The sequence below is a fragment of the Echiichthys vipera genome (assembly GCF_963691815.1).
Source record: "Echiichthys vipera genome assembly, chromosome: 15".
Classification (NCBI taxonomy): domain Eukaryota; kingdom Metazoa; phylum Chordata; class Actinopteri; order Perciformes; family Trachinidae; genus Echiichthys; species Echiichthys vipera.
This window is the reverse complement of record NC_139840.1, coordinates 24,794,438-24,809,413: the sequence shown is the minus strand read 5'-3', so window position 1 is coordinate 24,809,413 and position 14,976 is coordinate 24,794,438. Positions and strand designations below refer to the sequence as shown.

At 43.2% G+C, this 14,976-nt stretch overlaps 1 protein-coding gene across 1 annotated transcript in view; it reads right to left on the bottom strand.

Moving 5' to 3' along the window:
- pappa2 (pappalysin 2) overlaps nt 1-13,134 on the bottom strand; it is a gene marked incomplete at its 5' end in the record, with an annotated part of 87,032 nt that extends 73,898 nt beyond the window's left edge. Inside the window, 4 exons of the mRNA XM_083928386.1 lie at nt 3,769-4,367; nt 4,467-4,694; nt 5,915-6,147; nt 12,153-13,134. Coding sequence (XP_083784512.1) covers nt 3,769-4,367; nt 4,467-4,694; nt 5,915-6,147; nt 12,153-13,134 — 2,042 coding nt within the window. The remainder of the gene's footprint in view (nt 1-3,768; nt 4,368-4,466; nt 4,695-5,914; nt 6,148-12,152) is intronic.
- Nucleotides 13,135-14,976: the final 1,842 nt, after the last annotated feature.

Sequence of the window (14,976 nt, the reverse complement as noted above, 5' to 3'; positions counted from 1 at the left end):
TGTATTTTTTTGAGATCGTAGTATCATCTATACGGCAAATTCTATCATTGTTGTTCTATGCTCTGCACAGACGCATCAGGGGATATTTCTCCTCAGCCCATCCCACTACTGGCTAGTCCGCCTCATGCACTGCCCTAAAGACACGCCCATCAACCATAGCGAACTCCAGGCAGTGACGAGGATTTCTTTTATTCTTTTGGGTGATAAATTAAAACGAAACTACTGTCAGACTCTCGCATCGCATCTACCCCGTCTGTCCAAACTTATTCATAGAACTTGTGGAAAAAGCTGTAAAATATGCGCCGAAAACAGGTATATGTCCCGAGCACCAGCGGACTACTAATGTGTTTAACAAGGAGTCAGAGGCTGCCTACTGTCTAAAGCTGTCATGCATACACACAGTCACACGAGGTGCGCCCATCAGATGTAAAACAGCCAACCTTTTCAACCACCTAAAGAGACAGCATCCTAAGCAGTCTGCTGAGAGTGAAACAGTGAGAGGTCCAGTCACACCACTGCCAGCAGGGGTAACAGGCAGCTTTAGGGAGCTTTTTATTAAATGCCCATTGGCACAAGTTGGCAAAATTGCACAAACTGATTAAAATCTGTTCTGAAAGGTTCTTTGGCCTAAATGCTCTGTAACATTTTTTTTTTTGTAGGCATGTTTTTTACGTAGGGAAATACTTTGGATGCACTGTTCAGTAACTTGCAAAATAGTTTAAAAAATAATTTAAAAAAAAACGTAATAAAATCGTGATCTTTTGAAACATTGTGATATATCGCCCACCCCTACCTTGAGTTGAGTTCTGACTACAAGACTCAAAATTGTCCGTTTGCTGTACTATTCACACAGCACAACCTGCTGTCTTACTGTCTAGTTTTCTCTCTACCTGACTGACTGGTGACCAGGGGGTCACACACTTCTCTCATCCCAGGACCCTCCCTTGTCAATACACTGGATTGCCCAACTGTGACGCTCCAACATGGTCAGCATTGGAATTCAGCAAAACTGGAGCCCTTGCTCTAATCTCTAATCTCGACACAGATGTGTTTACAGTTGAAAGCCTGTTGCCTTTGAAACTGACGCTCAAGGGCGCTTTGTGGGTCTGTATCAAACACAGAGGGCAGCGGCTTCTACTCCAGCCAGGAGTTAAGCTTCACCTTGCTTCTCCGCCGTTTTTTCCCCGGGGCAGCCTGGTCCATCTGTGGCTGCACCTACAGTGAAGTTCCTATTGTTAAAGGCGCCTCCTCCCTCTGGTTTCCCCTCAGTCCGTGTCTTGCGCTCTCATTCACTCTTAGCCTCCCCAACAGCTATAGATATTTAGCCTACTAGATATCTGGAATGCGTCTGGGAGGCACCAGCGAGCCGCTGGGCTCAAGTCTTTGAAGGCTTCACACGTCACGCTTGAGTGCCGACACACGAGCACCGAGCCAACCCCAATTTGCCTCCGATCTGGGGCTTTTGCCAGGGAACGCCAACATCTGTCAGCAAAAAAAATCCCGGCTGAAGTCATGTAGTAGGTACTTGCCATTATTCTGTGATTCCCACCCCTACTCATGACGGGATGCCGTAAATCAACATTTACTTCACACACTTCAAACTTCCTACATATGGCCAAGCAATGAGACCACACACGTGCAGCCAACATTTTCTTGTTTACTTTTACCTTTTCTTTAATCTGTGTCGTCCAGGGAGAGTCAACCAAGCACCATGTTCTTTTCCAGTGACAGCCTGTTTCACATTCACACATCTCCTGAAATTCACACCTGGAAGCCGCACTGCACAACCAACTCTCTTCTACTGCCATTTAGAGCTGTCCGGTTCAGCTTATCTTCCTATGTTGGCCCTTGAAACAGTTGGAGGTTAAATGCCTCGCTCAAGGGCACCTTGTAAGAAGCTTACAACTTTTGGTTACCTCAGGCATGCGTCGCTAACCTTTCGGCTGCTACTACTACGTACGCAAAAAGTCAAAACTTTCACACAGGATCTTATAAATTGGAGGTGACAGGGGCCCATCTTACACCTTCCTTCTCCAGGAGACAACAAACAGAATAAAGATAAATAAAATTAAAATAAAATGTGTTGAATTATAATTAAAGATTTCCAGCTGTAAGAAGACAGTGTAAGGGAGTGTTTCTCATTATTGCTAATAATATTAAATAAACATGATTTGAATCAGTTAATTAATCAGAGTTATTCTTCAGTTTAATGCCAAATAAATTTGTGATTTTGAATCATCTGTTGTATTTGCTAACTGAACCATGAAAACTTTTTTGTACAAATTGTGGAATAGTGAAGTTAGCACCAACCTTAATGTTCTACATTATTATACTCCTTTATTTCAAAATATTCCATAAATATGTTGTGAATGATAAATATATCAACATGTAGTTTATTATTACATTATTATGGAACAATTAAGTCTCTTTAAGAGATATGAGGTTATAAAACATGTATTCCTTATACATCTGTTTTAGTTGCAAGGTTGGGATTTAGATTATGGCACAAAAAGTCCTAAAAACAAATCTTGTAAATTGGTAAAGAGAGGTCGACTTGACTAAAGTATACATGGAAAAAATAGGTATTCTGCTGGTTTAAAAAAACATTAATAGATCCTTGTGTTAAGCTGTCACAACCTGTCAACTCCAGACATCAAGCACTAAATCGTTTTTTTTTTAAAAAACAGCTCCAGTTCCCATGTTCTTTTTCCCAGTGGCCCAGTGTAAATGCTTGTGGTTACAATTTGGATTAAGGATTGGGTCTTTAAGAGCCTGGGCCGACGACTTCATGGCGAGACTTCATGCGAGCTATTTGGAACTCTGCATGAGCCTGTCTTTCAGACCAAATGGAAGGCAGTGGGCTGCAGCTCGAGTTGTTTAGTAAAAATAAGTGTGTACTTAGGCCTCTTCACCCACCATCCCCACACCACTTCACAGGGCTCTCTCAAAAAACCACTGGTGGAAGTGAGTTTATACATGTAGCATGTTGAGCTGTTTATTGCCCATCCCATAACATTGCACAATGAAACGTGCTCCACTAGATATTCACCTCATGGGGAGAAATAGTTTTATTAGTGACCATTTATGCTCAGAGACTCTTTGCCTCTGGAAACATGGTGTCCTCACTGGCTTAAATATCTATCCCGCTGGTGCTTTCTCTACTGTGTCTTTCTAACAATGTAGCCTTTTCCATATAAATTGATATTTGTTGGACTGATCACTCTGCTGTATATTCAGTGCGAAATGCTCTTATTATTACAGAAATGCTGCATTATCACTGTATGGTACGGCACTGTTCGACTCGATTCAACTTGCTTGGGGCTGTTCCTTTTTGCTTTTCCTTTGGCAAAAGTTGTGGTATACTTTTTCGGTATCACTTTTGTCGAGGTTCCAAGCGAGTTGAGCCCATGCTAAACGATGGATCTAAAACACTGCAGACTGATTGACCAAAGAGAATAGTCACTAGAATTGTTTCTTGCAAGATGCAGGACATACATTTTTAAATAGCAAAGCTATGATCAACAGTGACCGCACTTTCTTTATACACTCAACCGAGATTGAGTCTACATTGATGGGGTACTATCTATAGTGGGAAACAAAATCGAGAAAAGTGCCTGGTACCAAAGGAGTGTGGAGCGGAACCATGTACGCATAATAAGACCCTGAATCCCTGTCAACTTAATTAATATGTAAATTATTAGTGAATAAAAACTAGTATTCCTCAGAGCAGCAGAGATGTGTATCATGACTTTTGTCTGTTAACCTCACCTGTCAGGGGACTCAGGATCAAAGCAGGTCTTGAGGACGTCTGTGATCTCTGGGTCACAGCAGTCTCCATCATCGTAGTCATAGTGTATACTGTTGCACTCCATGTTGCAAACTCCATCCTGTCTCTTCCAGTTGTAGCAGGGCCCCAGTCTAAGGCAGTCCCCTCCATCGTGACCTGTCCTTGGGTGGTCGCACTCAGGGTCACATTGGCGATTCCCAATTTTCCCAATTCGACAGTTGCTGAGGATAAACCGCTGTCGGAAACTGGAGTTTCTGACAGGGTACACGCTCAGATCCAGGGTGATGTTATAAGGGAGAAAAGCCTCAGTTAGAGCCTGGTGCTGGAGCTGGATCTGGGCTTGTGACACAGTGGGGTTTCCACCATCGTCATTGGAGAGGTTGACGATCCGATAGCGAATTCGCTTGGTGGCACGGAGTTGCCAGTTGTTGTTGTAGCCAAAGATGATCTCTGTGTTGTCGCAGGGTGTCAGGCCACAGGGTGGCGGCAGGAATGAGGAGACAAGCTCTTGTTCAGGGACAGGAGTGATGATGATGATTGGATGGAGGCCAACTTTGTATGGAGTCCATAGCTGTTCCGCCTAGAAGCAAAATTCAATTGATGACTGTTAAAAAAAATATTCATGCAAACACTGAACAACTGAAATGGCACAGAAATTTAAAGAAACTGTAGAAATTACATCAGTAAAGTCAGTCCACATTGCCAAGAGTGGCTCGCTTTTGTCAATTTGAAGTGGCCGCTGCAGCATGTCCTCATGAGAGCGGGCATTGCCCCACAAGACCACACCCCCTATATGGCCCCTGAAGCTGTGTCCCTGATCTGATTGGTTACTGCCGAGGAAGAGGGTTCTGCATGTCTTCATGAAGGGACTGTAGAGATTCCCCAACTGGAGACTGCTCTCTCCCACCTGAGAGGAAAAGTAGAAGAGAAAAAATAGCCAAGAAGAGAGAAGGAGTAGAAACCAACGTCTGTCGGTTTAATTATGTTATGAACATAAATTATTGATGGCCTAATCCAAACACAATTCCCTAATTCTATTGAACTTTTTTTAACATAACATATTATCAGCCAGGGTTTAAAGATGCTGTTGCTGCAGTGTCACTTGAGAAGCTCTCCATCTGGCTGTCCACAAAATTACAGCATTCTACACATTCACTCTATTCCCTGAATGCTCTGATTGGCTTATACTATAACCTACACCAGAGGTGTCAAACTTATTTAACTTTCATGGGTCACGTACAGCCCAATCTAATCTCAAATGGGTCGGATGAGTAAAACCATGGCATAATAACTGAAAAACACTTCCAAATTTGTCCCTTCCTTTTAAGCAAAGAGGTACATTCTGAAAACATCCACAATTGATGAACAATCCTTTTCCAAAACAGTTAATGAACAGCCTGAGATTTCTCAGTTTTCAACTGTTTTCTGGTCAGGGTCGACAATGAGTCTGATAGTGGTGCCAAATATTACATTCCAAGTGTAATAAGAACACTGCACACCGCTATTTTTGTCTGGGAAAATATAGGAATATTGAAAAAATTGGAATCAATGACTTCTCTGTAATTTTCACAGTTTACAAAGTCATCCGTTGGGCCGTAGTGGACCCTTTGGCAGGCCGGATCTACATGATTGACACCCCTGGCCTACACATTAATGAGGTGCTCTGTCTTCTGTCAAAAGACCATGTGAATATTGAGGCATTGATGATGGGATAATTCAAAGCTAGATTTGTTACCCAAACTGAAATTATTGATAAATTGAGGAGGGACCAATGAGAAACTATCCTTCAACCTCTGTCTGCAACTGGCATGAATAAAATTGGATGATGAAGATCATGTAAGCATTAAAGGTCATTCTTGACCTTGGAAACAGCTTGACAACTCAAGGTCAACTTATTAGTTTTTTTCCTAAGTTTTCAGTCATATCAGCCAAATCTGTTAACAACACAAGCTCAGTAGCTGTTATTATTACATCCATGGCAGATGAAGATCATGCAATATGGATAAAAGATCTAGAGAAAGCTAGTAAGTCGACCTTGAGTTGGTAATAATTCTATTTCAAGTGAAGAGGTAAATGTCCGAACTCAAACCGTGAACCAAAGTTCAACCATGCAGTAAAATCACACACCTTAGCTCCGTCTACATACAGGGTCATGTTGTGGCCATTGTAAGTGGCCATCAGGTGAGTCCAGACATTGGCTTGGTATCGCTGGTGGCTATAGACAGTGGTGGATTTTACAGCTCGGTCTGTGCGAAGCGTGAAGTAAAAACGTGCATCCTTGGCGCCGGCAGGTTCCAGAGTGCGGATTCCTACCGACCAGCCCTTCTCACTCAGTGAATGGGAACAGTTGTCAAATACACCTATGGCAAAGGCATAATGGGGAAAAGTAAAATATATTATTTTGAAAGAATACAACATGAAATTATTATCTTGCAGAGTCAAAGGGCAGCAACTTTTAAAAAACGGCGATTGCCCTCAGGAAAATGTATTTAAAAAACAAACAAGCAGTCTGTCCAAATTATTGCAGTCCTAGGAACATAGGACAAGAGGTACAGAGAGAAACACACCGATGGAGAGAGAGAAGAACAGAGAGGGGAAGGAGGATGGAGGTATTTCACTCAGCCAAGGCAAGGCCTCGATGTTTCCATCTGCTGTTGCAACAGACACACACACACAGATCCACATCTGCTCCCCAGATGTGTAACACTGGGACAGTGAGGGGTCAGGGAACCCCTTCACCCTCCTCGACACCGTATATGCATGTGTTTATGTTTACGTGCATGTGTAAAGTGGGCAAGTGTAACAAAGTATCCCTAAGGAGGTGAGCCAGTTTCATGGTCATTTAAAGAAAGCAGCAGTTGGGAATTAGATTATACTCTACTACCAAATATAATTAAACAAATACATTAGTATCAATCTATGCATATCTACAATAACACACTAAATGCTAGAGGTGCTAGATGTTTACGCTACCATACACATTACTTCAGGGCTACCATTCATGTCCACTGTGGTCTCACTTCGGTAGTCATGTTTTAACCCCTTAGTAGTCAGCCCTTTTCAAGAGCGGTGAGGGTGGGGGACAGGGGACGTTCAGGGGGCAACGGTAGGTGAACAGCAGACGGCTCATAGAAGTGAAATACATCATTTGAAAACTGGGAACCTGAAGATTAATTTGAGATGTAGCTCACTGTGTGTCAGGTTATAGTCAGAAATAAGAAATAAAAAACAATAATAAAATGTATTAAGACTTAGAACGTTGTGCTTTAAATGTATGATTTATGAGTTGTTGCAGCAATTACTGAGTTGATAACTTTTGTTAAGAGATTGGTGCTAAATTTAACCATTTTTTACCAGTCGAGAATTCATAACAATGATCAAATCCCTCCAAAAATAACACATTAAGACACCCAGAGTTTGAGACGCACGATAGAAAAATCCATGCTGTGACTTTTTTTCGAGGGGGTCACTTGGTTTTCTAGCCAAACACACAACATGGACTCAATATCACCGTTCAAAGTTGTTATGCTCAGGTAATATATCAGTATTGCCATAAATTTTGGCCAAATGCAGTAACATAATTACAACACATACTACTTAAGAAATATAGAATCAGCATAATCATTACATTGTATGTTGAGCAGCGAACTCTGGACCCTCAACATTCTGCAACACATACAGTGACAACGATAAAGGATGTAATGTACAAATCAATAGATTTATAAAAACAAAGACTATCTTACGATGACATCAGATCAGCATCAAAACCAAATCAGGCCAGGGATGTAAAGTGGGAGGGCAGTGAACCCTTCCCTACTTCCTACACCCCTACTTTCGACACCCTTGCTCAGACAACACCCATCTTCAAACTCTGCTTTCATATACACACCTGTAACATTTTGTGATTGTGGGGCGTAAAGTGTGCTTACTGCCTACTTCTGCCGCCCTTGTTTGGACTTCGAACCTTCGTTTTGACTTCAACTACACACCTGTAAAGTTTCGTGACTGTTTGTTGCATGGCTGTCAGGCCAGGGCAGTGAAGAGGAGAGACCAAGGATCCTTCCCTATGTTCTACCTCCATACTTCCAGCACCCTTTCTTGGATCACACCCATTTTCGAACTCTGGTTTCAATTTGATCTCACCTACACACCTGTAACATTTTGTGACTGTATCTCGCAATGTTGCGATGCCAAACTTTGCCATGATGGCACACACACACACATACTTACATACTCACAAGGTGAAAAGAATACCAGCGTCGCTGTCACGGCTGGTAATCATCAGTGACCATTAGAAGTCATGTCTAGCAGAAACAATGGGAGTTTGTTTTTCACTGTATTTGTCAGATTCCTTCGGGACAGTACAAAGAGAAAGGCCCATGCCACAAAATGCCGCCCTCACATAAGAAGCAATGAGGGGATAAAGTTGAGTAACTGATCTTTGATCAGAGTAAATGTGAGCGGACATAACAGTTTGTGGTCTGTCTCTCCTATCTGGACAGCTGTGGCGCTGCACCATAGCGCTTTTATCCTCTTCAATATGTTTGATGTACGTTTTGTTCTGTCAAATGTGTAGCTTTTTCAAATGTAACATTTTTGGTGTCAGAAAAAAGCAGTGATGGTCATCTTCATGTGAAGAGCATGGTTAAATGAAGGTTTCACAGAATCAATGTGTCTGCAGTCACTGCTAACAATCAATGGAAACCCACAGGCAAACTCATGAGGAGAGAGACTGAATGAGACACACCCTGGGAATTGTCACGGTTATGTGTCCACGTGTTTATTTAGAGTCTGAGCCTAGAGTGGAAATACAATTGAATTTGTTGGGACAAAAAAAGAGAGCTGAGCCGGAGGGCAAAGCTCTCGATCTACCGGTCAATCTTCGTTCCTACCCTCACCTATGGTCATGAAAGCTGGGTCATTACCGAAAGAAAGAGGTCGGAGGTACAAGCGGCCGAAATGGGTTTTCTCAGGAGGGTGGCTGGAGTCTCCTTTAGAGATAGGGTGAGAAGTTCAGCCATCCGTGAGGAACTCGGAGTAGAGCCGCTGCTACTTTGCGTTGAAAGGAGCCAGTTGAGGTGGTTCAAGATCATCTGGTAAGGATGCCCCCTGGACGCCTCCATAGGGGGGTGTTCCAGGCACGTCCAGCTGGGAGGAGGCCTTGAGGAAGACCCAGGGCCAGGTGGAGAGATTACATCTCCACACTGGCCTGGGAACGCCTCAGGATCCCCCAGTTAGAGCTGGTTGATGTGGCCCAGGAAAGGGAAGTTTGGGGTCCCCTGCTAGAGCTGCTGCCCCGGATAAGCGGTTGAAGATGAGATGAGATGAGATGAGATGAGAAAAACAATCATGTCATCAGATAACTCACTATTGATTATTTTAGAAACTATTAGCTTAGTCTTTACACGACACTACACAAAGAGGATTTCCTGTCTTTATCTCATGACGCTGATTTGATCTGTTTGATTTGATGCACTTGGAAATTTGATATAATTTTTGTATGTAATTAAATAAAGAACCGGTGTTAAACATTACCATTATTATTAATATTGTATAAATAATAATAATAATAATAATGAAATTCTTCTTGTGGCCAATGTGAAAATTCATCATCACCACCCATTAATATAGTCATGATAATCACATTCATCATCACTGCAGTATGATTAACCTCATGGCCGCATTATCTTTGTCAGTAACATTATCCCATCATACTCATTATAACTGCCTCTGAGGTATTACCCCATTATAGTCATTATAATTATTAGTGTTGTCAGCAGAGTGTAACCAGAACCTTAAAAATGCCAAGGTCAAGAGGTCAAAGTGGCTGAGGGGCAACGAGGGCACACTTTGTTGCTGTTTGTTGTCATTTGGGTGCACATGCAGGTTTGGTTGTAAATCGTATAATGATAACAGCAATTAATCATTCTTATCATGCACCTCTAGAGTGTTATCCTTCTCCTTTATAGAGGATATGCTATCATTCTCAGGTGGACATGGGAGGTATTAACTTAACTGTAACAACAGTGTGTTTTTGGAGTTCATAAGGGCAAATTCCTAGCGCATAGGCTGTCTCTTCAGAAGAGCACCCGATTCACTCAGAAGTAGCGCCCCGAAAATACTGGATTTTGAGAATTTTTGAGAACTATTTATGGGCATGTTTTGATGACATTCTAGAAACACAGACACACTGCGGGAGCCTTACATTCTTCCACATTACCTGTTTCAATAATTCAGTTTAATAAATGGTAAATGGCCTTTCTAGTCTTCTGACTACTCAAGGAGCGTTCACACTACTTGTCAAATTCACCCATTCACACAGACATTCACACTGATGGCAGTGGACATCTACATACCATCTAATCTAACCATTCACACCACATTTGCACACCCATGTGCAGCACAGAGAGCAATTCGGGGTTCAGTGTCTTGCCCAATGACTCTTTGACATACGGACTGGAGCTGAGATTCGAACCGCCGATCTCTCGAATGGACCCGCTGAACCTCTGATCCACATAGTCTATCTAAAAATACACCACCCTCCACTTACTTTTGCACCTCTGTATAGTACCATCTCATTTTGCATGTGTTTATATTTATCTTGATTTGTATATTGCTATTTTCTTTTCTGTATTTTTGTAATTTCCATTTTTCTATTTTGTATTTATATTGCCAATACTTGTAAGCTGCTAAACTGTGTTTCACTGTCCAAAAACGATGACAATAAATCTATTATTCTCATTATTATGAACTTAAGTGCATTATGAACAACAAGGTGCTAATGTAAACTGCACTCTTCAAATGATCCATCCATCATCTGCAACCGCTTATCCCGATCAGGGTCACAGGGGGCTGAAGCTGATCTGACATTGGGTGCACGGCGGAGTTCACCCTGGACACAACACCAGACTATCACAGGGCTCACAAATAGAGACGGACAACCGTTCACATCTGAGGGCAATGTAGAGTCATAAATTCACCTAACATCTGCATGTCTTTGGACAGTGGGAGGAGGCCCGAGAATCCGGAGAAAATTTGCAAGTCATGATGATGAATGCCTCCACACAGAAGGGGCTCGAACCTCGGACCCTCCTCATGCTGTGAGGCGACAGAGCTACCCACTGCACCACCATGCCCCGATCTCTGTTAACCGTAAACTGTAAACATACTTAATACTGATCCCTAACATCTTACATTTTTGTTGTTTTGATTGTGCCCAAGATACATTGATTTTACAGTTGAAAAATAAACTTTCTGGTAGAAAAAACATTTTTCTACCTCATACCTACTTTGGCATTTCTGTACTACAATTCCTTGTTACTTAATATATCTGCAATGAGCTCATATCAACCGATATATCGACCTGACCTGGTCTAGTTTGACTTGAAAGGGCACCTGTGTTGCATTTGATGATTGTCCGACATTGTCAAAACTATCAGAGTTTTAGAAAATTGCAGAAGAGGTCAATGACAATTTCCCAAGGTGATATCGTGAAATAACTTGTTTGGTCAACCTATATTCCCAAACACATTGCATTTCCAACCATCAACAAAACCAAACATATAAGACTGAGCAAATCATCATATTTGAAAAGCTGATACCAGAGAAACTTTGGTCATTTTGCTTGAATAATCATAAAAAGTGATAACCTTTTTTGTCAAATGAATCATCCTGTCGCTTCAGCAAAATCATCATGTGTTCCTGATCATCACTAAGCTTTCTGCCATCCCTTTCACCAGCATGTCTGCAGTCGAAACCAGAGTAAACCCTCTACACACTCCCTTTGACCTTTATCATGAAAAGCAGCCTCCTGGGAACAGTATCTTTTTGTGTTGGGAACCATTTGACGTGAACTTCGCACAGAAAAAGAGAAAGAGAAAAAAATGCTACGAGGGTTATTATAGTGTATCTGTCAAGTTATTTGCAACTATGTCACTATGTTTTGTGTGTAGGGACAAGTAGGCTAATAAAATGTTTCCGGTAAGTGTTTGTATGATGTTTTAGGATTAATATTATCTCTGCATAAATGTGCATGGTGCGTTTTGCCTCGGTATGTTCAAAGATGTGCTAATTTTAACTCCTCAGAAACACACTCCATCCACCTGTTTATAAGAAACATTCCACATTTGGAGATACTGTACATGTGTTTCAAAGTGGGGATGAACATATTAAATCTGAAAAGTAACTTAAGCTGTCAGACCAGTCTGGTGGAGTAAAAAGTGTAACATTCGCCTCAGATGTTGTTGGGTACAAGTAGGCCTATACAGTTACATCAAATACAAATGAGTAAATGTAGCCTACTTTACATTCCACCACTGCCTACATCAGTGCCTATGATGCAGATATATGATCAGTTTTCACCCACCTGCTATGACTGCAGGGTTGCTCTGCCCTCCCTCGGGCTTTACCCACAGCTCCAGGCTGAACTTGGCCCTCGGCAGCTCCACCCCTGCAGCAGGATTCAACTTCAGCTGCTCGCGCCGCCCGCCGAAGTACAGGGCGGTCATCCAGGTAGGGGGCACCTTTGGCACAGGACTCCCCCAGGGAGAGGAGCTCCCGACGGGTAGGCTCGCGGGCGGATCCGCCTCCTCCACCTCCCCAGAGTAGTCCAAGGTACTGTCCTCCAGGGTCCCGGCCGAGGACTGCAGGTCTCCATCCTGCTGCTGCAGCCTGTAGATGACCTGGAGTACCCTTGAATCCGTCGAGTTGTCCGGGAAAACTTTCTCCCAACTGGAGTTGCCGTCTTCCTCATGAGGAAACGTCCCACGGAGGCTGCGGGTGAACCTGGAGCGGGAGCCGCCAGGAGGCTGCGCGTGGCCAGAGGAGGAGACGGTCTGTCCGGCGTCTTTACGCACAGACATCCCGGGCTGTGGTTGGATGTTTTCACTGACATAGTTTGGCTCTCTCCTGTCATCTATGGAGCTTTTCTCAAAGAGCCGTCCGGGCAACGACACATACGCGTCCCCAGCTCCCATCGTGCCCCCCCACCCTCGCTTATTTACTTCTCCCTGCGGAGCTACCAGGTGCACCCCGGTGTCAAACCTGCACCCTCCTGCACACACCACAGGAGCGCTCTTAACAGTGTACAGCTCTCTCCGGCTCGTGTGCGTCCTCGGACGAGCCGCTAGAGGGCGGTGTTGGGACGAGGAGAGGGAGCGGGGTTGTCGCCGGGACCTCCAGATGCCGGAGACGGTGCAGGGTTCACCTGCTAGCCTGGAGAGCTCACGGTCTGCTCGCAGGGCCATGGCGCGTTTGTGCCGGCTGAGCGCATCGGAGCGAACCGAGCTGAGCAGCCACGTGTTAGTGATGAGGACCAGGGATATAGCCAGGAGTCTGATCAACAACATGGTCTCAGGTCAGGGAAGGTATTTGGCGGGCTATTGTTGGAGATCAAAAAAGATTTCAGCTCTTAAAAGTCAGCCTCTGTTTTCCAGGTCTCACACCAGCCTGCGCTTTTAAATGTCTGTTTTGAGAGAATTAAAATGAATTTATTCCGGTAAACAAATTAGGAGAGGAATCAAATTTAAACTACCAGTGCATACCAACAGGGATCAAACTAATAAAGAGGATGTCACACATGTCTCACATGGACTCATTGCATATTGAGTTTCTTGGTGAATAAAGTAGACTCAAGTTATCAGATCACCAGCCAGGCTTTAAGGTTATCCTTTTCTTGGCGCAGCTGCAGTGGCTCTGCACTCCTGCACTTTGCGCGGACCTTAGGAGGCGAAACTCTGCCTCCTTTCCATCTATAGCCTACCGCCTGCAGAACATATAGCCTCTGTCGCTTAGTTTCTCTTAACAGGTAGAAGGAAAAAATCAGTGCGCCTTCGTGGTAAAGAAAGTATTTTTTAAAAGTCAGGCTGATTTGAAATCAACGGAAAGAGACTGAGGACAGAGGATTAACTGCACGAATAAGTCAGGTGAAATCGCTTTACTCCATGCTGACTTTGCACAAAGCCTCTCATTACTTTTTTTTTTTTTTACCTGACCTGCGGCATCATTTAGTGCGTCCTGTTCCAAAACACTGTATGTCTGAAGGGTAAATCAGGGTAATGAAAAAAAAGTCATTCCAGAGGCAAACTCAAGTGCAGTGCAAATTGCCAGCCACTAAAATAGCTATCCTACTTGTTGAGCTGAAGATTTCCTATAATTTCTTAGAATGGACCAAAAAAATATTAGTCCATTAAATAATGGTTCGGCGCGTGAACGTCAGCTCCTCTTGGTTTTTGTTGTGCGTCTGTGTGCGCTTCAGAGTGACTTGCAGCTCCTCTGCACCGGTCCATGCAGTAGTAGTACTATCCTCCTCCATTCACTCCTCCATCTCTCTCTCTCTCTCTCTCTCTCTCTCTCTCTCTCTCTCTCTCTCTCTCTCTCTCTCTCTCTCTCTCGCTCGCTCTCTCTCTCTCTCTCTCTCTCTCTCTCTGGAGTCCAAAGCTTTTTAAAAACAATTTTTATCAGGGAGCCCCTGCCCGCCCTGACATCACCGGTAGGGGAAGTGTGGAGGAGCAGGAGGAGAAGGGGTGGTGGTGGTGGTGGTGGGGTAGTCCCTCCCTTGCCTACCTCACACTCGTGTTTTACAAGGGAAATCCCCCCCCCCCCCCCCCCCCCCCACCCACAGCCTCTCTGATACTGGAGGGGCAACAGGACAGTGGTTGTGCACCTTATTTATGTATTTATTATTCTTGTCCTGATCTCCTCCATCCACCTCCAGTGCCGGAGGATTCAGATCATTTACTTCAGTTTCAGTGAAAGTCGAATAATACAAGTAGTCAATATGTAATGCAAAAAAAAACAGTGGGGGAATACATTTATTTAAGCGGCCAACTACAATTCTTTAGGTGCTTTACTACAGTTTTATTAAAGTTCAGATGGAGATATTCCACTTGTACCCTTTTCTTCATGTTTATTGGACAGCTTTAGTGACTTTGCAGATGTAAAACATTCGATGCAGCTTATAAAATAAAAGCAGTCTGCTATAGATAACCACTGAACACAATAAAGAATAGTTCGAATGAGCTCCACCTCAGCCAACTACAACTATATCATTACTATATTATCAATTATTAGTATAATAATATACAAGCAATGATATTTTCTGAATTATGAGCAGATCAATTTTTACTACTGATACTGATGTACTTTTACTCAGTTGCCATTTTAACTACATGACTTCTACTTACTTATAC